This window comes from Scyliorhinus torazame, chromosome 19, assembly GCF_047496885.1.
Source record: "Scyliorhinus torazame isolate Kashiwa2021f chromosome 19, sScyTor2.1, whole genome shotgun sequence".
Lineage (NCBI taxonomy): Eukaryota > Metazoa > Chordata > Chondrichthyes > Carcharhiniformes > Scyliorhinidae > Scyliorhinus > Scyliorhinus torazame.
The window spans coordinates 80059340-80082710 of NC_092725.1; the positions used below are offsets into that span (position 1 = coordinate 80059340).

The following is a 23371-nucleotide window of genomic DNA, read 5'->3' on the forward strand; positions in this document are numbered from 1 at the left end:
ACTTCATATTTTCCCGTCTTTATTATATAAATATCAGCTTTTTAACGTTTACTGTAAGAATATAAAACGTTTAAGTATCATTTACAAATTCACATACAGTACAATTCAAATATAGGTTGATCAGCAGGATATTTTTTTCCCCCTTCAGTTCACTAACTGCCTGTCTCTCTGCATCATGGCCCTGACAGGCACTCAGTCCTCGGCAATCGATGATTCTTCACTTGACGTGGTCGCCCTATCTTAAGGTAGAAAAGGCTTTAATCATTTTCTGAAAAGGGGGGTGGGGGTAAACAGGTCCCCCACGAACGGTTGTTAAGTGTCGACCGAAAAGAAACAAAAACCTGTACAGCTGCCAGATCAAGGCGTCTAGATTCCAACTTCAGTCCTTTATTCTTTTAAGTATTTCCTTTGCATAAAACTATAGTTCGGTGGTTCCCGGCTTGGGTGCAGCCAAGCCTACGAAAACCAGCGGTCACGTGTGCTTCATAGATTCTTTGTAAAAATGTTTCCAGCCGACTTTATTTTCATTTCTTTCTTTTTCTCTCCGCCCGGCCTCGAACGGGTAGCAACGCCGGAGACCAGCCAGAGGAGGGGTAGGGGAAAGGTTGCTCCAGACCTTGTATACTGTGTAACTCCTCAATTTCGGGGCACAAAAGAAAACGAGGTAGCCTTGAATGGTGTCTTATCAGCAATATGCATAATCATCAAAACAAAAGTACGAACCAGACTCCAGAAACAAGTGACACCGTCAAAATTACTCTTTTTGTTTCTGCTGCGAAAACCATGTTGAAGGATGGGAAGGATTACTGCAACGTATTTGATAGCACGGTGTGGAAATAATTTGCCGTATAAGTTACAACAAAACGAATACCCACTTTTTTTTTGTTTAAAAAATCATTTTTATGGGGGGGGGGGGGAAGAGAATTTTTTAAAAACAGAATACTCCTGTTTTGACAACAATGGCGGCGATTCTCAAGTGTTTTTTTTGTTTTTAAACAAAGATGTTCACCTTACTTTTTCACTTTCAGTCATCTGCCAGAGGCCCAAGTTGAGAACTTTAAGGCAGGGCAATTGTGTTATTCTTTCCAATCCCCGTTTGGTGATTTTTGTGCAGCCGTACAGATCAATGCCCGTCAGCTGGGTCAAGTGGTCAGCTATGAGCTCCAGTCCTTTGTCTGTAATCCGCACACACTGGCCGATATTTAGGGTCCTTAATTCGTGCATCTGCCGGGCCATTTTGTTGATGCCGTCATCACTTATGTGGCAGGAGCAGAGGGAAAGCGACTTGAGCTGGAACAATCCTTGCGCGATGTAAGCCAGGCTCTGGTCGCCGATTTTATCGCAGAAGGAAACGTCCAAGCCGGTCAGCCTCAAGCTGCCCATGGCTAGATGCATGATGCCAGTGTCGCTGATGTTATCACAGGACCTCAGGTTGAGACTCCACAGACTGGTCATGTGTGATAGGTGCAGCATGCCCGCGTCTGAAATCCCCCCGCAGAAACTCAGGTTGAGCACTTTGAGTTTGGTCAGGCCTTTGGAGATGTGTTTTAAGGAGAGATCCGAGAGTTTCTGGCAGTCCTGTAAAGTCAGATACTCCAGGTTCAAGCAGCCTTCCGCGGCGCTCCTGGTCATTCCTGCCAAGTGGCCGATGCCGACGTCCGAGACGTGCCGGCAGCTCCTCAAATTGAGGCTCTTGAGTCTGTGCAAGCCCCAGGCGATGAGCAGGAGGCCGGTGTTGGTGATGTTGCTGCAGCCGCCCAGCTCCAGCACCTCCAGGTTCTTGAGGTACTGGGCGATGCGGCCCAGGCTGCTGTCGGTGATCTGCTTGCAGAGGCTCAGGTTGAGCACGTTGAGGGACGGGATCTCCTGCACGAACGCGTGCCCCAGGCCGATGTCGGTCAAGTTGTAGCAGCCGCTGAGGTTGAGGCTCTCGATGTTGGGCATGCCCTGGATCACATAGCTGAGGCTGCGCCGCAGGCTGAGGATCTGCACCCGCCTGATGCCCCGGGCCTGCAGGCTGGGGAAGAGGGACGGGTTGGCTCTCCTCAGATGCAACTTGGCTTCGACCCCCCTCCAGACGGATTTGTGGTAAGCAGCGTCCCTCCAGGCCGCGCACACTTGCGCCGCCCGCCCTTTGTCCCGCACGTCCAGATAGCTGAAGATCATGGCTAAAATCTCCGGGAAGAGACACGAGATGTGCGTCTCCATGTTTGTGACCGGTTTCCCACTCTCTCTCTCTGTCTCTCTTTTTTTGGCCAATCGATCAATCCCCGGGACTGCGTCACGTGACCCGCCTGCTGCTGCTTGCGCAGTCGGATTCAAACTGCAAGAGCCGTCGGCGCATCAGAAAAAGCAGCTTCAAAACGTTGGCCTCTCGGCCCAAAGGCACGTCATTCTCATCCTGGCTTGCATTACTTTAAAATGCAAAACAAAAAAAAAATAGGCCGCGGAGTTGTAATTTTTTTTTGTCCCCCCCCCTTCCTTTATAATTATAACACCCACGCTCCCTCCTCCTCCTCCTCCATCGGAGCTCGCTCTCTTTCTTTCTTTCTCTCCTCCCACTCTCTCTCTCACGCCTGCAGCCCCGGGGCTTCCTGCGGCCTTTGTCTGATCTTTTCAAAACCCACTTGGCAGGCGCGCAGCATTTTCCATCGCGGGGGTGTCCCCGGGAATTAAAAGCAGGAGCAGGGAGGATCGCGCTGCCAGAACTTCTGCCCCCCGCTCTGCTCGGGGACAGGCCGGCCTGCCCCGCACTGAGCCCCCCAGTCCGCTTTTGATCGGGGCAGAGGCCACGAAACGTTTCGGAGAGTCGCAGCGGCGGCGTCTGCTTGTGCTCGGATCCCGCCCCCCTCCAAAGTCCCAGTCCGCACTTGGTTTCGCCCAGATGGAATGGGAAGAATCGTTCCCTAGGCAACCAACTTCTTACAATTCACTTCACTTCACATTAACCCCGTAGTTGCCGGTTCGTGGGCAAAGCTGCATCTCACCTGGACACCCAGGCCCAATGTTACCCTCTCAACCGGACACACAGCCCCAACATTCCCTCTCTCTCACCTGGACTTCCAGCCCCAACATTACCCTCTCATCTGGACATCCAGCCCCAACATTACCCCCTCACCTGGACACGCAGCCCCAACATTACCCCCTCACCTAGACACGCAGCCCCAACATTATCCTCTCACCTGGACACCCAGCCCCAACATTACCCTCTCAACTGGATACCCAGTCCCAACATTACCCTCTCACCTGGACACCCAGCCCCAACATTACCCTCTCAACTGGATACCCAGTCCCAACATTACCCTCTCACCTGGACACCCAGCCCCAACATTACCCTCTCACCTGGACACCCAGCCCCAACATTACCCTCTCTCTCACCTGGACATTCTGCCCCAACATTACCCCCATCACCTGGACACCCAGCCCCAACCTTACCCACTCGTGCATACTTGTCACCCTCAAATTATTTTCTGCCTTAAAGGAAGACTAACACATCCCCAAGTTTAAAGATGACAAATGGATCAAATGCTAAAAATATATTTTCACAAAATATTTTTGTATTTTTTACTCCCCACAAAAGAAATAAAAAGACACATTGCACACAGGTGATTGAATGCCTAACCAAAGCCACACAAATCCATGATCCTGTCTTTTGCGTGTTCGCACAGTTATTTTTTCCTCGCATTTGACGTGAATCTGCTTGGCGGATGAATTGCAGATGCATTGTGGTTACTGACACATTGTGAAGGAAGGCCACAGACCTGAAAAGTTAACTTGAATGTTCCTCTCTCTACAGATCCTGCCAGGTCTACTGAGCATTTCTGGATTTTTCTGCTTTTACTTCAGATATTCAGCATCCGCTGCAATTTGCTTTAATACGGGATTGCGGGATATTTTTTCTCAACCCGTACATAGGGCAGTGGAACAGATTTACATCCCTGAAAACTTAAACAAGATTGCATTTTCTTTATTTGATGCCATGGTTGTTGATTCCCCTGATAATGTCCATATATGTATTTTTCTTTAACTTTATCAATTGTGATTTAACTCCAAAAATTGTATTTCATATCAATTCATCAGTTTTCAAAATATTGAGTTTACGTCCTGGACGTGTTACCACAGATCACACAATAAAATGGCCTCTACTGTTTGAAGAGAGGAAGCCACCGCTCCTTAACTCCAGGCAATATAGAGGAAACACGTTGTGATTAAGGTGTGAAACTATAGCCATGTTGTCATTATGAACACTTGCTAACATCAAAGAGTTGACTTTAAAAAAGGACTAGAGACATCGAAAGACCTGTAAAGGGACGGGCAGGGGTGGAGACAGGGATTGTCTTATCAGAGCACGTGTGCAACACCTTCAAATTGGCCGGAATGAAAGGGGAAAGTGACAATTTGCCTATTCTGCCAGTGCATAAATAAAAATTCAAATGAACAATGCCTGTGCCCTAATGATTGTAGTACATTCTGCTCAGTGTGTTCCATGTATGTAGATATGTGACAACATGTTGGGAGTTGGGTGGGAATTGCAGGCAACTGTTCCCCCACCATCATAGACTTCTAGAGTTTTACAACACAGAAACATTGGCCCATTGTGTCTGAGCCAGCCACCAAGCACCTATCTATTCTAACCCCATTTCCACCCCTTAATCCGTAGCCTTGTATGGCGTTTCAAGTGCTCATCTGAATGCTTTGTAAATGTTTTGAAGGATCCCGCCTCTACCACCCTTTTAGTTCCAGATTCCCACCACCCTCTGGGTAAAAAGGTTTTCCCTCATATCCCCTCTAAATCCGTTATCTTAAATCTGTGCCCCCTGGTTATTGATCCCTCAACTAAGGGGAAACGTTTCTCCTATCTACCCTTTCTATGTCCTTCATAACTTTGTACAGTTCAATCAGTTCCCCTCTCAGCCTTCTCTGCTCTAATTAGAACAAACCCAGCCTAACCTGCTTCTCATCATAGCTCAAATGCTCCAGCTCAGGCAACATCATGGTGAATGTCCTCTGCACCCTTTCTAGTGCAATCACATCCTTCCTATAGAATGGTGACCGGAACTGCACACGCTACTCTAGCTGTGGCCTAACAAGCATTTTACACCACCCCATCATAACCTCTGATATTCTATGCCTAATAAAGGCAAGTAGGCGGCACAGTAGCACTGTTGCTTCACAGCTCCAGGGTCCCAGGATCGATTCCTGGCTTGGGTCACTGTCTGTGCGGAGTTTGCACGTTCTCCCTGTGTCTGCGTAGGTTTCCTCAGGTGCTCCAGTTTCCCCCCCACAGCCGAAAGACGTGCTGTTAGGTGAATTGCATATTCTGAATTCTTCCTCTGTGTACCCAAACAGGCGCCGGAATGTGGCGACTCAGGACTTTTCACAGTAACTTCATTGCAGTGTTAATGTAAGCCTACTTGTGACAATAAAGATTATTATTATAATTATATTATTATTTTCCCATAGGCCTTCTTAACCATTTTATATACCTGTCATGCTGCCTTCTGGGTTCTTTGGCCATGCATCCCAAGGTCCCTCTTGTCCTCTTTACTTTCTTGCGTGCTCCTGTTCATTATGTATTCCTTTGCCTTGTTAGTCGTCCCAAAATGCATCATCTTATATTTTTCAGGGTTAAATTCATTTACCACTGTTCTGCCAATCTGACCAGCCCATCTATGTTGTCCTACAATCGAAGGCTTTTCTCCTCTTATTTACCACATCAACAATTTTTATGTAATCTGTGAACTTACTGATCATACCACCCACATTCCCATTTTGATCATTTATGTACACTACAAACAGCAAGGAACCCAGCATTAATCTCTGCAGCACACCACTGGAAAGAAGCTTAGTCACAAAAAACAAGCTTTAACCAACACCCTTCTGCCACTATGCCAATTTTGGATCCAATTTGCCAAATTGCCCTGGATCCCATTAAAACACTTAAAAACATTGAGAAAATGTGCTTTTGGAATTACAGATTTTTTAAGGGGCAGAAAGGTACAAACAAGTTTCTCACTATATTTCCCTTCAGTTATATATATACATTTGGTTAAATAATAGTCAATTTTATAAAAGAGAGCAAAGTGAGTAGGAGTTTACATATGAATATACGAACAAGGAGCAGGAGTAGGCCATTCGGCCCCTCGGACCAGCTCTGCCATTTAATAAGATCATGGCTGATCTGATAGTAATCTCAAATCTGCTTGCTGCCTACACTGGACAGCCTATCACCCACTTGCTTACCAAGGATCTCTCTCGTCTTAAAAATATTCAAAGACTCTGCTTCCACTGCCTTTTGAGGAAGAGAGTTCCAAAGACTCATGACCCTCTGAGAAAAATTTCCCCTCATCTCTGTTTTTAATGGGTGACCCTCATTTTTAAACCGTGACCTCTAGTCCTAGATTCTCCCACAAGAGGAAATATTCTCTCTGCATCCACCCTGTTAAGACCCCTCAGGATCTTATGTTTCAATCAAGTTGTCTTATACTCTTGTAGATACAAGCTTAGCCTGTCCAACCTTTTCTCAGAAGACAACCTGCCCACTCCCGGTATTAGTCTGGTTAACCTTCTCTGAATTACTGCAAAACATTTACATCCTTCCTTAAATAAGGTGACCAATACTGTGCACGGTGCTCCAAATGTGGTCTCACTAGTGCTCTGTATAACTGAAGCATAACCTCCCTACCTTTGTATTCAGTTCCTTTAGAACCCTGGGGTGTAGTCCATCTGGACCAGGTGATTTATCCACCTTCAGACCTTTCAGTTTCCTCAGAACCTTCTCCTTAGTGATCGCCAATACACTCATCTGAGCCCCCTGATTCTCCTGGAGTTTTGGTATCCCACTGGTGTCTTCCACCATGAAGCCTGATGCAAAGTAACTATTCAGTTGTTCTGCCATTTCTTTGTTTCCTAGTACTACTACTTATCCAGCCTCATTTTCCAGTGGTCCAATGTCTATTCTTGTCTCTCACGCTTTATATATTGAAAAAAAAACTTCCTATCTTTTATATTACTAGCTAGCTTACATTCATATTTCATCTTCTCCCCATTTAGTGCCTTTTTAGTTGTCCTCCGCTCGCTTTTAAAGGCTTCCCAACCATCTGGCTTCCCACTAAACCTCGCCACCTTGTATGCTTTTTCTTTTGATTTTATGCTGTCCTTGACGTCCCTCATCCACAATGGATGCCTCGTCCTCTCCTTTACAAATTTCTTCCTCCTTGGGATGAATTGAAGAACATTTTTATTTTAAATTTAGAGAACCCAATTCATTTTACCAATTAAGGGGCAATTTAGCGTGGCCAATCCACCTAGCTTGCACATTTTTGAGTTGTGGGGGCGAAACCCACGCAAACACGGGGAGAATGTGCAAACCCCACACGGACAATGACCCAGAGCCGGGATCGAACCTGGGACCTCGGCGCCATGAGGCCTCAGTGCTAACCCACTGCACCACTGTGCTGCCCGAATTTAAGAACATAAGAACTAGGAGCAGGAGTAGGTCACCTGGTCCCTCGAGCCTGCTCCGCCATTCAATAAAATCATGGCTGATCTTTTTGTGGAATCAGCTCCACTTACCCGCCCGCCCTCCGTAACCTTTTATTCCTTTACTGTTCAAAAATCTATCTAACTTTGCCTTAAAAAACATTTAACGGATTGCCTCAACTGCTTCACTTTGCAGGGAATTCCACAGATTCATGACCCTTTGGGTGAAGAAGTTCCTCCTCAACTTAGTCCTAAATCTGCTCCCCCTTGTTTCAAGGCTATGCCCCTAGTTCTAGTTTCACCCGCCAGTGGAAACAACCTCTCTGATTCAATCCTATCCTCTTCATAATTTTATATGTCTCTATAAGATCCCCCCCCTCATTATTCTAAATTCCAATGAGTATTGTCCCAGTCTACTTAGTCTCGCCTCATAAGCTAATCCTCTAACTCCGGAATTAACCTAGTGAATCTCCTCTGCACACCCTCCAGAGCCAGTACATCCTTTCTCAAGTAAGGAGACCAAAACTGTACACAGTACTCCAGGTGTGGCTTCACCAACACCTTACACAGTTGCAACATAATCTCCCTGTTTATAAACTCCAATGAAGGTCAAAATTCCATTTGCCTTCTGTTATGTTCCAGGGTTTAGAGAGCCCCAAAGTGCATCATGGAGTTCACCTGATCCACAACTTTTAATAGATTGTGGTATGGGGAACACATGGCCCACTCTACAGGTGTGGTACAGCAGAAATAGAAAGGTATTTTTCACAGCAAAACAATGTTTATTCTATGAACTCAAGTTAACCTTTTTAATACATACAGTGAACATCTTAGCAACCATTAATTCAAATACAACCTCCAAAGAATACAACACTAAGTAATCCTTAAGCTGTCCTTTTAACATCTATAAGACTTTTTAAAAAAACTTTAAACAGAAGCACATCAGGTTAAAGTCACTACTGAGAGCAGTTATTAGTTTTAAATCATCAAAGGATCGATTTGCAATCTTTAGATTACAGAGAGAGAGAGACTAATACCCCTTCTAGCTGTGACTGCAGCTATCCAGCTCTGAAAACGAAACTAAAACACATCCTGCAGCAAACAGCCTAAAACGAAAGTAAAAAGCTGACAGACAGCCCAGCTCCACCCACACTCTGACATCACTGATAAACACCCATTTCTTAAAGGTACATTTCTTAAACACCCATTTCTTAAAGGTACTCTCACATGACACTTCTTAGTTACTTGCTGCATCTGCAAACCAACATTTTGCGAATCATGTACAAGTACACCCAGGTCCCTCTGCACAGCAGCATGCTGCAATATTTTTCCATTTAAGTAATAGTCCATTTTGTTGTTATTCCTACCAAAATGGATGACCTCACATTTATCAACATTGAACTCCATCTGCCAGACCCTTGCCCACTCACTTAAACTATCTATATCCCTCTGCAGACTTTTAGTGTGCTATGCACACTTGGCTCTACCACTCGTCTTAGTACGAAGTCTTACAACACCAGGTTAAAGTCCCAACAGGTTTGTTTCGATGTCACTAGCTTTCGGAGCGCTGCTCCTTCCTCAGGTTTCACCTGAGGAAGGAGCAGCGCTCCGAAAGCTAGTGACATCGAAACAAACCTGTTGGACTTTAACCTGGTGTTGTAAGACTTCGTACTGTGCTCATCCCAGTCCAACGCCGGCATCTCCACATCATGGCACTCATCTTAGTATCATTTGCAAATTTTGACACATTGTACTTGGTCCCCAATTCCAGATCATTGCGGTCCCAAAACCGATCCATAAGGCACACCACTAGCTACTGATCACCAATTGGAAAAACACTAATTTACCCCCACTCTTTGCTTTTTGTCAGTTAACCCGTCTTCTATCCATGCTAATACAATGCCATGCACCTTTATCTTATGAAGCAGCCTTTTATGCAACACCTTGTCGAATGCCTTCTGGAAATCCAATTTCTGTTGTGCCTCCCGAATAACCCAAAAAAACTCCTGCCATTGCTGTTCCACTGTCTTCCCTGCTAGGCTCCTTTTCCAATCAACTCTGGCCAGCTCCTCCCTCATGTCTTTGTAGTTTCCCTTATTTAATTGTAATGCCGTTACATCTGATTCCAGCTTCTCCCTCTCAAACTGCAGGGTAAATACGATCATATTGTGGTCACTGCCCCCTGAGGTTTCCTTGACCTTAAATTCCCAAATCAAGTCTGCCTCATTACACATCACCAAATCCAGAATTGCCTGTTGCCTAGTGGGCTCTGTCACAAGCTGCTCAAAAAAAACATATCTTAGACATTCCACAAATTCCCATTCTTGGGACAAACCTGATTTTCTATATTGCATTTTTACATCTTGCGAACCTGAAAAAGACTAATTCATGCCTACTCTCTACTTCCTTAAAGCCAGCCGATCTCCTATCCATGCCAATATGTTACACCCCCCCTCCCCTCCCCCATATGAGGGGCAGCACGGTAGCATTGTGGATAGCACAATTGCTTCACAGCTCCAGGGTCCCAGGTTCGATTCCGGCTTGGGTCACTGTCTGTGCGGAGTCTGCACATCCTCCCCGTGTGTGCGTGGGTTTCCTCCGGGTGCTCCGGTTTCCTCCCACAGTCCAAAGATGTGCAGGTTAGGTGGATTGGCCATGATAAATTGCCCTTAGTGTCCAAAATTGCCCTTAGTGTTGGGTGGGGTTACTGGGTTATGGGGATAGGGTGGAGGTGTTGACCTTGGGTAGGATGCTCTTTCCAAGAGCCGGTGCAGACTCGATGGGCCGAATGGCCTCCTTCTGCACTGTAAATTCTATGATTCCATGAGCTTTTATTTTCCACAATAGCCTTCGATGAGTTTACATAAGCAAATGCTGATTGCAAAGGAAAATACCCTCCGGTTAATTTCAAGAATGATTCAGGTGCTTTATTCAAGCCTTATGTTTTATTTTTACTTCAATGAAAAGACGTTTTCTCCCTCTACTTCCTCTGCCCATTGGGAGAAGATGTCAAATGTCTGTCAGATGTCATATGAGTAGCTGTAAGAAGAAACCATGGCAAATCATCAATGTTATATTTTTTGAAGTTGTCACTGTTAATAAACTTTAATGGGAATAAATAATAAACTGCCCCCTTTGGGTTGTCCAGGAGAAGCAACTTCTCCAACTTCAAGATTTTTTTTGAGGTATCAACCTCTCATCTATTGCTGGAGAGCCAACAAAAGTATTAAACTCATGTTTAATACTACTGGTAATTTTACACTTGACAGTTTTATCCAGAAACCTTTTCAAACAAAGTTACTTGGAAACAATAGTTCACTAATCTCACTATTCCTTCCTTAGGATATGTGTTCCACTTTTATTTGTACAGCTGCTTCATCAATAACCATCCTTCCACCATCAGGTCAGAAGTGGAGATGTTCACTGATGTTTGTACAATGTTGAGCATCATTCGCAGACTACTCAGATACTGAAACAGTTCATGTCCAAGTGCAACAAACCCTGGACAATATCCAGGCTTGGGCTAACAAGTGACAAGTAACATTTGCACTATCAACATCCTGGGGTTGCCATTGATCAGACACTGAACTGGACTAGCCGTATAAATACTGTGGCTGCAAGAGTAGATCAGATGCTAACAATCCTATAGCGTGTAATTCACTTCCTGACTCTCCAGAGCTTGTCCACCATCTACAAGTCACAGGTCAGGAGTGTGGTGGAATAGTCTCCACTTGTCTGGCTAAGTGCAGCTCCAACAACACTCAAGAAACTCGATACCATCCAGGAAAAAGCAGCCCTCTTGATTGTAACTCCATCCACAGACATTCGCTCCCTCCACCACTGACATAGTGGCAGCTGTGTACACCATCTACAAGATGCACAGCAGAACTCATCAAGCCTCCTGAGACAGCACTTTCCAAACCTGCAACCACTACCATCCAGAAGAGCAAGGGCAACAGACACATGGGCCTACCGCAAAGCCACACACCATCTTGACTTGGAAAATGTATCGCTGTTCCTTCACTGTCGCTGGGTCAAAACTTCTTCCCTAACGGCACTGCAGTAGTTCAAGAAGGCAGCTCACCACCACTGTCTCTTTTTTTATAAATTTAGATATAAATTTCCAATTAAGGGGCAATTTAGCGTGGCCAATCCACTTAACCTAATGTGCAAACTCCACATGGACTGTGACCCGGGGCCGCGATCAAACCCAGGTCCTCAGCACCATAGGCAGAAGTGCTAACCACTGGGCCACCGTGCCGCCTACCTCCACCACCTTCTCAAGGGGGCAATTAGGGATGGGCAATAAATGCTGGCCTAGCCAGTGATGCCCACATCTCTTGAATGAATAACAAAAAATGTTTTAATTTGCTGCACTTTAAACCAAATTAATGTTTGCTTTATTTTGGAAATCTTTGCAAAAATACAATTATCGGCAGTTCTGATAAGAGTTGGGGGAAATTTTTTTTGACATAAATTTAGAGTACCCAATTATTTTTTACCAATTAAGGGGCAATTTAGCGTGGCCAATCCACCTACACTGCACATCTTTGGTTTGTGGGGTTGAAACCCACGCATACACGGGGAGAATGTGCAAGAAACGTAGATTTATAATACAAGTGAGATATTGAGAGGTTTCTGAAGAATGTAAGAAGTAAGAACAGAACTAGACTGCACAACTCTTTGAGTCTATTCTGCCGTTCATTTCAATCAGGTTGATCTTCTGCCTCAACTCCACTTTTCTGCCTACTCCTCATATCCCTTGGTTACCTTGAGAGACCTTAAATATACTCAGTGATCATACAATCATAGAATTTACAGCGCAGAAGGAGGCAATTCTGGCACATCGAGTCTGCACCGATCCTTGGAAAGAACACCCCACTTAAGCCCACGCCTCCACCCCATCCCCGCAACCCAGTAACCCCACCCAACCTTTTTTGGACACTAAGGGCAATTTATCATGGCCAATCCACCTAATCTGCACATCTTTGGACTGTGGGAGGAAACCAGAGCACCCGGAGGAGAATGAGCAGACTCCACACAGACAGTGGCCCAAGCCAGGAATCGAACCTGGGACCGTGGAGCTGTGAAGCAACTGTGCTAACCACTGTGCTACCGTGCTGCCAGGTATGATCAACCAACCACACCTGTCTGAGTAGAGAATTCAAAAGATTCACAATTCTTTCAGTGAAGAAACTTCTCAGCTCAGGCCTACATGATCAATCTCTTCACCTATTTTGCTCAGGTGCACTCATGATAGTCATTGGAAAGTGCTTCTGTTTGAGTAAAAGCAAGTGACTCAAGATTCCCTAGCTACTTATCTGTACGAAAGTTTTGCACTGGATGTCTCAAAGCGCTTTCCAGTCAGTGAAGTACTTTTTGAAGTATGAACACTGTTGTGATGAAGGAAACATAACAGCAAAATTGTGTAGAGCAAACTCACAAACAGTAATGTGATAATGACCAGGTTGTCTTTTTTTGTCATGTTGATTGATGGATAAATATTGGCAAGGACACAAGCAGTAATTCCCCTGTTCTTCTATAAAATAGTGCCGGGATCTTTTACATCCTTGAGCTGGTCGATGGTGCCTTGATTTAACAACATCTTCAACAGTGCAACACTCTTAGGAGTGTGCTAGAGTGTCAGCCAAGAGTTTTTTAGTCCTGGTGTGGGACTTGAACCTGGAACTCAGGACATAAAAATGCTGCCAACTAAGACATGGCTGACAGTGATCCAATGATTGTTAACTGCAAAAAGCTTTGGAATTTGGGAAACTTTCAAACTTTCCAGTGGAAAGGAATCATAGTTCTTGAATGTGAGAGTAACAGTTGATTTGGGTACCCTAATATATACTGATACTACAAGTAAAATGGCTCCACAATAATTGTAGTCAAACTACTTTTTACACATTTCAGCAAAATGCAATTAATCTGGGAGGCATGTGTAGCAATGGTTAGCACTAGGACTGCGGCGCTGAGGACCCGGGTTCGAATCCCGGCCCTGGGTCACTGTCCGTGTGGAGTTTGCACCTTCTCCCCATGCCTGCGTGGGTTTCACCCCCACAACCCAAAGATGTGCTGGTTAGGTGGATTGGCCACACTAAATTGACCCTTAATTGGAAAAGAAAAATAATTGGATACCCTAAATTTTTTTTAAAATGCGATAAATCTAAGCAAGTCATAAAATTGCACCCCTGTTTCCCATGGCTGGTGCGTAAAGGCACTGCTTGGTAATCAATTCATTTTGGGCGAGATTCTCCGGCCACGCTCGTCTGGGCACCAGGGAATCCTGCCCGAGGTCAATGGACGTTCCCATTGTCCGCGTCTCGCCCGTGTCAATCTTGCGGTGGGCGGGGCAGAAGAATCCACTGTCTCCAAGGATCGGAGGGGAGAAATTCACAAATCTTTCTGCTCCTCATTGATGTCTGGTGAGCCCTACAGGCAAATGTGCTTGTGTAGGCACCACAAGAAGAGTCTGGTAACATTTACTGGCCAGCCTCATGAGACGATTAGCCTCTTTGACTTAATACCGATCAGTTGTTGCTTGAGAAAATGTGCTGCAAACTGTTGCTGTATTGAGGAGAGGTTATTGAGTTAGAAATTGGCAGAATAGCTGCGGGAATAATGCAAACCTAAAATAATTTTCATTGAACTCTTGAAAAATGTGTTTTTGAGGATATAATAAATATCTAGTTATCAGCATCGTAACAGTGACTATACACTTGGCTATAAGCACTTTGGGATGTCATGAGAGATGCTTTATAAGTGGAAGATTTAAAAAAATCTATCTAGCCTATCTGTATCTTCCATATCTCACACAGTTTATACCTTTACAATTATGGATTTCCTCAACATAAAGACTTATCAACCCGATAATGAGCCCAAAATATCTATCTTGATACACTGGGATGCCTGCTCATTTGTCACTGTATCTTCGACATACACAGCCAGCTATTCCTCCTCAACCTCTGGGTGCTGGAGATTGTGGGTGTACATATTGCTGCTAGAATCACACTTTTAACAACTCCTTTTTAGAACAGGTCAAATTAAAGCTCATAGCTCCCTTTAAATTTAAACGTTGCAACTTGCTTAATTTCTTCAAAAATTATTTCTCCTTTGGACTCCTTAAACTATTCTCAAATTAAATGAAAAATGTGAAAAGTATGTTTAAAAATAATTCCTTACAGTCTAAAAGCTCCTGGTTTATTCATGAATTGTTGTTATTCCTCCTCCTCCACACCCCTTAATCGTTTCAAATAGTCTCCTGTGTGGTACCTTGTCAAAGGCTTCCTGAAATTCCATGTATATCACATTCACTTAATTTGACCCATGCATCTTAAGGAACTATTATCAGGTTTGTCAGGCACAATATTCCTTTCTGAAAACCATGTTGGCTAATGCACCTGCAGTGGTTCTCATTACGTCCTCCCATCATTATATTTGGTGTCTTCTAGGGACCTAGCCTGAATTCCTTTCTGTTTCTTAGTTATACGCTGCCAGTGTTGATACTACCTGAAAGCACAGGATCAGTTTCCATATGTGTGCTGGCGATATACTTCACAATCATTTCTCTAAATTGCCACACTGCTTATCTGACATCCTGTGCTGGATGAGCAGAAACCTCCTGCAACAAAATATTGGGAAAACAAAAGCCATTGTTATCAGCCCCTGCCACAAACTCCATTCCCTAGCCGACTCCATCCATCTCCCTAGCAACTATTTGAAGTAGAACCAGACTGTTCGTAACCTTGGTTTCTTATTCGCTTCCAAGATGAGCTTCTGAACACATCAAGGGCAGCACTAAGACTACCTATTTCCATCTGCTGCCTTAAATCTACTGCATCAGCTCATTTGTGGATGAACACAGCCATATCAGTGTTGGGCCAAGACTTGGCTAATCCAATTTCCAATGCTCTGCTGCCCGTGTCCTAACATGGAAAGTAGAGGGAGAGAGGAACTCAGGAAAATTATAATCATCAGGGAAGTGATATTGAGCAAATTCTTGGGTCTGTAGGTTGATAAATCCTGGGTCTTAATGGACTTCCCCTTAAAGTCTTGAAAGAAGTGACTAATGATATAGTTTTAAAAATATATATTTTTATTCAAACTTTCAACATTTTTACATTTTTACAGCAAGACACGAAGACCCCCCCCCCCCAACATCTTTCTCTCTCCCCTCCCCCCTTACACCTTGACACCAACCAGGTCACCAAAATATAAAACAAACAAGCCCCATCTCTGGTGGAACCCCTCACTCACCCACCCCCCCACCCCCCAGAGCAAATTTCACCTTCTCCAAATACAGGAACTCCATTAGATCCCCAAGCCATGCCGAAGCACTACGGGGTAAAGCTGACCTCCATCCCAACAGAACCCGCCTGTAAGCAATCAACGAGGCGAAGGCTAAACCGTCCGCTCCCACTCCCATCTGCAGCACAGCTCCGGCAGGTCTGACACCCTGAACATGGCCTCCAGTGGATCCGGCTCCAATTCCATATGCAGAACCTTGGACATGGTGAAAAACAACCTCCAATATTTATCCAACCTCGGGCAGGACCAGAACATCTGGGCATGATTGGCTGGGCCCCAACCACACCGCTCACAACTATGATCCACCCCCTCAAACAACCAGCTCATCCTTGCCCTCATTAAGTGTGACCAAACACCACTTTTAACTGAATCAACCCGAGTCGCGGACATGAGGTCACGGCATTGACCCTTCGCAACACTTCACACCATAACCCTTCACCCAGCCCCATCCCCAACTCTTCCTCCCATTTGGCCTTAATCCCTTCTATGAACCCCTTATCCTACTCCATAATCCTGCCATAGAGCACAGAGATGACACCCCTCTCCAGTCACCCCACCCCCATAGAGCACAGAGATGACACCCTCTCCACCCCCCCCCCCCCCACCCCGGCCCTCCACACACACACCGACAGAACCACCTCAAGCAAGAGCAGGACGGTGCCACCGGGAAGCTCAGGGAAACCTTCCTCTGGGCCAGAAACTTCTCCAAGACCACATCCACCCAGTGCGAAGCATTGTCCGATATCACGATTGCCTAATACTCTGCCTTCTTCACCCCAGCCAGCAGCGCCTTCCCTACCACAAGAACGTCGATCCTTGAGTACACCTTATGGACTGGTGAGAAGAACACATGCTCCCTATACCTGGAGTGCAGAATGTGTCACAGATCCACCCCTCCCATCTCCTTCATGAACCAAGCTAACACTTTTGTTTCCCCCCTTGAAGCGACCAGTGAGCGCAGTCAGGACCTATCCACCTTCGGACCCAACACCATATTCCAATCCTCCCAACTGGTGAGTATCCAGGTCAGATATGGCTGCTAACATCTTCCGCACAAATCCAGCGCCATCCCAGTTTGGGGCATATATGCTAACCAATACCCACACTAGCCTTCGTTCCAATGCATCTGTCACTATCAAGTACCTTCCCCCCAGGTCCGCCACCACCTCTTCCTTCTGGAACATCACCTGTTTACCCACCAGTATCGCCACCCCCTGCTGTCAAAGCCCGAATGGAACAGCTGGCTCACCCAGCCCTTCCTCAGCCTCATATGGCCTTTAGCCCCAGATGGGTCTCCTATAACAGCACCACGTGCGTTTTCAGGCCCTTTAAATTGGAGAAATACCCTCTTCACCGGTCCCCCGAACCCTTGCACATACCACGTCACCAATCTCACTGGGGGTCTCCACCACCCCCCCCCCCCCCCACCCCCCCGTCCTTCCTACCCGTCATGAACATCCTCCGAGGTCCCACCTAGCAGGCAAGACCCAGCCCCAGCTCCAGCTCTAACCACCATCAACCCCCCCCCTCCGCAATCCCTACCCACATTCCCAGCAACCCCTCCACCAGTTCCTCTTGAAAACACTTCACCCAGTATCGTCCCCATTCCCCCACCATTCACACATCTCAATCCCATAAAACATGCCCGGACAACAACCGCGGCCTCTCCCCTCCAACTCGGTCCCATTGACTAGCCAACAATCTGTTTGCTAGTGCGGCGGCCCCTGCAAGAGTATCCTCCCCCACATCGAAAAAGAAAACACATCAACTACAACACCCCCCAGGGCGGCACAGGGACACAGTGGCTGGTATTGCTGCATCACAACGCCAGGGACCTAGGTTTGATTCCAGCCTTGGGGGGCTGTCTGTGAGGAGTTTGTATGTTCTCCACGTGTCTGCGTGGGTTTCCTCCGTGTGCTACCGTTTCCCCCTGCAATCCAAGGATGTGCAGGTTGGGTGAATTGGTCATGCTAAATTGCCCTTTTAAAAACAAAAACTCTTAACACCCCCACACCCATCCAAACACCCCATACACCTCAATCCCCACAAAAAATCCCAATCCCAACAACCATAAATCCCAAACCATCACAGCCCAGACCCATATTACATCAAAAAGGTTAACCATAATACCTGTACACAGAAAAAACAACAAGAGCAAAACAAAGAAAAACGCAGTCACAAACCGTCAAAGTCAAAATTCAGTCCAGCCCCAGGCCTTCTGCCTTCACAAAGGCCTCCGCTTCCACTGCCATCTCAAAACAATAGTCCTTACCGTTGTGTGTGACCTGAAGCTTCGCTGGGTAAACCCGCAAACCCGCACATTACGCTTGTACAACACCGCCTTGGCTCAGCCAAAGGCTGCCTGCCTCCTAGCCAGCTCTGTCGTTAAGTCCTGGTATATGCATATACCCTTGCCGTTTCACTCCAACTCACACTTCTGCTTCACCAACCTCAGCACCTTATCTGGAGAGACACTGCTTGATTAGGGATAGTCAGCACGGATTTGTGAGGGGTAGGTCTTGCCTTACAAGTCTTATTGAATTCTTTGAGGAGGTGACCAAGCATGTGGATGAAGATAAAGCAGTGGATGCAGTGTACATGGATTTTAGTAAGGCATTTGATAAGGTTCCCCATGGTAGGCTTATGCAGAAAGTAAGGAGGCATGGGATAGTGGGAAATTTGGCCAGTTGGATAACGAACTGGCTAACCGATAGAAGTCAGAGAGTGGTGGTGGATGGTAAATATTCAGCCTGGATCCCAGTTACCAGTGGCGTACCGCAGGGATCAGTTCTGGGTCCTCTGCTGTTTGTGATTTTCATTAATGACTTGGATGAGGGAGTTGAAGGGTGGGTCAGTAAATTTGCAGACGATACGAAGATTGGTGGAGTTGTGGATAGTGAGGAGGGCTGTTGTCGGCTGCAAAGAGACATAGATAGGATGCAGAGCTGGGCTGAGAAGTGGCAGATGGAGTTTAACCCTGAAAAGTGTGAGGTTGTCCATTTTGGAAGGACAAATATGAATGCGGAATACAGGGTTAACGGTAGAGTTCTTGGCAATGTGGAGGAGCAGAGAGATCTTGGGGTCTATGTTCATACATCTTTGAAAGTTGCCACTCAAGTGGATAGAGCTGTGAAGAAGGCCTATGGTGTGCTCGCGTTCATTAACAGAGGGATTGAATTTAAGAGCCGTGAGGTGATGATGCAGCTGTACAAAACTTTGGTAAGTCCACATTTGGAGTACTGTGTACAGTTCTGGTCGCCTCATTTTAGGAAGGATGTGGAAGCTTTGGAAAAGGTGCAAAGAAGATTTACCAGGATGTTGCCTGGAATGGAGAGTAGGTCTTACGAGGAAAGGTTGAGGGTGCTAGGCCTTTTCTCATTAGAACGGAGAAGGATGAGGGGCGACTTGATAGAGGTTTATAAGATGATCAGGGGAATAGATAGAGTAGACAGTCAGAGACTTTTTCCCCGGGTGGAACAAACCATTACAAGGGGACATACATTTAAGGTGAAAGGTGGAAGATATAGGAGGGATATCAGAGGTAGGTTCTTTACCCAGAGAGTAGTGGGGGCATGGAATGCACTGCCTGTGGAAGTAGTTGAGTCGGAAACATTAGGGACCTTCAAGCAGCTATTGGTTAGGTACATGGATTACGGTAAAATGATATAGTGTTGATTTATTTGTTCTTAAGGGCAGCACGGTAGCATTGTGGATAGCACAATTGCTTCACAGCTCCAGGGTCCCAGGTTCGATTCGGCTTGGGTCACTGTCTGTGCGGAGTCTGCACGTCCTCCCCGTGTCTGCGTGGGTTTCCTCCGGGTGCTCCGGTTTCCTCCCACAGTCCAAAGATGTGCAGGTTAGATGAATTGGCCAATGATAAATTGCCCTTAATGTCCAAAATTGCCCTTGGTGTTGGGTTTGGGTAGGGTGCTCTATCCAGGAGCCGGTGCAGACTCAAAGGGCCGATGGCCTCCTTCTGCACTGTAAATTCAATGATAATCTATGATTAATCTAGGACAAAGGTTTGGCACAACATCGTGGGCCGAAGGGCCTGTTCTGTGCTGTATTTTCTATGTTCTATGTTCTCTTTCTCCTGAAAACTGTGAAAACAGATGACTACAGCTTCGATGGTTTATTCATTCTCGGTTTCAGCCAGAGAGACCGGTGGGCCCTGTCCAATTCATAGTGGGAGGGAACCTCCCCCCCCCCCCCCCCCCCCCCCCCACCGCCACCACCAGCACCACCCATGAACTTCACTAGCATATCAGCAAAGTATTCTGTAGGTCTCCGGCCCTCCACCCCTTCAAGCACACCCACATTCGTCAGATTATGTCTTCGCAACCTGTTCTCCGGGTCTTCTACCTTGGTTGATCTTTGCCACCCTCTGCAGCTCCTCACCCATTGAGGTGAATTTGTTGCTGTGCCGCGACAATGCCTCCTCCACCCCATTAATTTTTTCCCCTTGCTCCCGCATCGCCGTCGAAGTTCTCACCAACTCCTCTCTCATCAGGGCAAGGGTCTCACCCACCCATGCCTTAAGCGAGGCCATCATCTCTGTCTGATGCCTTTCAAAATTCTTTGAAAACAGCTGTTCGAACTCTCCAGCCATCACTTCAGCCATCTTCTCCGCTGTGATGGGTGCGGCCCACCCGGCAGGCTGCCCGCCACCTTTCTTCCTACTGGACTCCTCACCACTCTCGGCAATGGGCTTTCGCTCGCTGCCTTTTTCTCTGGATTCTTCTTTCCAGTTTTTGACATTTTATAAAGGTCCCAAATTTCCCACAGCTTCTCATAAAACAAATTTTCCACAAAAACTGGGCTCAAAGGGACTAAAAAAATACTTCTCTGGCAGGAGCCACCAAACATGCGACCTCCATCTACATGCTGCAACCGGAGGTCGGCTAATGAGATAGTTGATGCATTGGTTTTAATTTTCCAAAATTTCCCAGATTCGGGGAAGGTTCCATTAGATAGTAACATAACAAATGTCACTCCTTTATTCAAAAAGGGAGAGAGACAGAAATCAGGAAACTACAGGCCAGTTAGCCTAACATCTGTCATTGGGAAAATGTTAGAAGGCATTATTAAAGATGTTTTAGCAGGACACGTGAAAAAATTCAAGTCAAACAGGCAGAGTCAACATGGTTTTGTGAAAGGGAAATCATGTTTAACCAATTTATTGGAATTCTTTGAAAGAGTCCCATGTGCTGTGGATAAAAGGGGACTGGTGGATGTACTGTACTTAGATTTCCAGAAGTCATTTGATAAGGTTCCACGTCAAAGGTTATTGCAGAAAATAAAAGCTATATGGTGTAGGGGGCAATATATAGGGATGGATTGAAGATTGGCTAGCTAACAGGAAAGGGAGAGGTGCCATAAATGGGTATTTTTCTGGTTGGCAGGATGGTGGTGTGCCACAGGGATCAGTGCTGGGCCTCAACTTTTTACAATTCATATAAATGACTTGTATGAAGGGACCGAAGGTACGATTGGTAAATTTACTGATGAATAAAAGATAGGTATGAAATTAAATTGTGAAGAGGACTTAAGGAGGTTAAGTGAGTGGGCAAAATTTGGCAAATGGGGTATAATATTGGCTAATATGAAATTGTCCATTTTGGCAGGGAGAATGAGAAAGAAGCTTATTATCTAAATGGTGAGAGATTGCAGAGCTTGAGATGCAAATGGATATGGGTGTCACAAAAGTATGACATGGGTATACAGTTCCAGCAAGTAATTCGGAAACCTAACAGAATGTTATCATTTATTGTGAGGGGAATTGATTACAAAAGACAGGGAGGTTATGCTTCAATTGTACAGGGCATTAATGAGTACAGATCTGAAATACTGTGTACAGTACTGGTCTCCACATCGAAGGAGAGTTATAAATGCGTTAGAAACAGTTCAGAGAAGGTTTACTAGACTAATACCAGGAATGAACAGGTTGTCTTATGTGGAAAGGTTGGAGAGGTTAGGTTTGTGTCCACTAGAATTTAGAAGAGTAAGAGGCAAAACCTTTAAAATCCCGAAGGGTATTGACAGAGTGGATGTGGAGCCTATGTTTCCTCTTGTTGGAGAATCTAGAACTAGGAGTCACTGTTTGAAAATGCTCGTTTAAGATGGTGATTAGGATACATTTTTCTCTCAGTGCGTTTTTAGTCTCTGGAACTCTCTTCCTCAAAAGGCAGTGGAAGCAGAATCTTTGAATTTTTTAAGTCAGAGCGAGATAGATTCTTGATCAATAAGAGGGTGAAAGATTATCGAGGGTGGTCAGGAATGTGGGGCTGAGGTTACAATCAGATCAACCATGATTTGATTGAATGGCAGAGCAGGCTCAATGGGTTGAATGGCCTACTCCTGCTCTTAATCCGTATGTTTGTATGTAACCAAGTCCCCTTTACCTATCACGCGTGTGCTTGTTGAACTGCATTGCTACAGTTTAAGCAATACCCTTGATTTTATAAATCTAATCCATGTTTTTGAATCCCTCCCAAGGTTTCACTCTCTCCCCGTCTTTTTCTGGAATCTCCTTCAGCCTTCCAATAGTCTGCGATATCTATGTTCCTCCAATTATGGAATTTAATTGCCCTCAGCTGCTAAAATCGTAAACTGTAGAATTCCTACCATAAATCTCCCAACCTCTCTTCCTCCATTCCTTGAAAACTCTCCTTCAAATCTCCCTTTTTGACCATCTGCCCTAGTATCCCCTTACTTGGCTGTCATTTTTAAAAATAATGCTCATATGAATGTTTGTGATGTTTTACCACATAAAGGCACAATATAAATTACTTTGTTGTCAAAGCTGATATCAGTAACTACATTTGATCTCAGTGACCATCGATTAGTGAAGTAAAAATATCGACCTGGATTCCTACTTTTAATCAAGCAAAATATATGTGCTGCTGAGAATTAAGGTGAAGCCATGATTGAAATGGGCTCTAATTTGGTCCATGGAAGATAGCCTGCTGATATTAATTGTCAAGACTACAAATGAACAATGGCATGGACAAAATTTCAGAAGGCGACTGACTTCCATGAAGTCATACACCAGTGAGCAATCACTGCCTTAAGGAAAGAAAGATTAAAATTAATGAGGAATTAAAACACAAAGTGGGTGTTATTTCCAATTCCCTGTACCTTGAGTGCAATGAAACCATAGTTAACAGACAAGCAGGAAGTGAAAGCATTTTAATAAAAAGCATAAAGGCATGTATTTTCAGTTTGATTACTTTAAGTCGCTTACTTAGCTTGATTAGTGGCTTGAGTTTGTTTTTTTCAATTCCCTCCCCTCTTTACTCACAGCTTTGGATTCTGCCGACACAGCTCCATGATTAAGCAGACAGGATTTTTAGCAGGCTATTGACAATGGGTGGGAGGAACTACAACTGAACGCGATCTTTTCCTTGCCTTTGTATTTGCTTTTCAGATGGAAGGGGGGGAAAATGTCAGCCTCTGGACAGTAATTAGGAGTGTGAACTTTGGCTAATTTTTCCGCTCCTTAGCCTCAGGCCAGTTATAGTGCCCCAGTACTGCATTAGTGAGATCAACTAATTCATTGAGAATAAAGGATTGAACATGA

General features: G+C 45.3%; 2 protein-coding genes across 3 annotated transcripts in view; one reads left to right on the forward strand and one right to left on the reverse strand.

Moving 5' to 3' along the window:
- Positions 1–23371, forward strand: part of wnt5b (wingless-type MMTV integration site family, member 5b) — a 186001-nt gene that overhangs the window by 93067 nt on the left and 69563 nt on the right. The gene's annotated exons all lie outside the window — the stretch shown is intronic.
- Positions 3–2827, reverse strand: LOC140396249 (F-box/LRR-repeat protein 14). The gene has a single exon (XM_072484599.1). The coding sequence runs from the start codon at positions 2206–2208 to the stop codon at positions 1006–1008; it is 1203 nt and encodes a 400-aa protein (XP_072340700.1). The 5' UTR covers positions 2209–2827; the 3' UTR covers positions 3–1005.

What these genes read in the sequence shown, in the direction of transcription:
- LOC140396249 (XM_072484599.1), bottom strand. Translation starts at nt 2,208, where the DNA reads ATGGAGACGCACATCTCGTGTCTCTTCCCGGAGATTTTAGCCATGATC.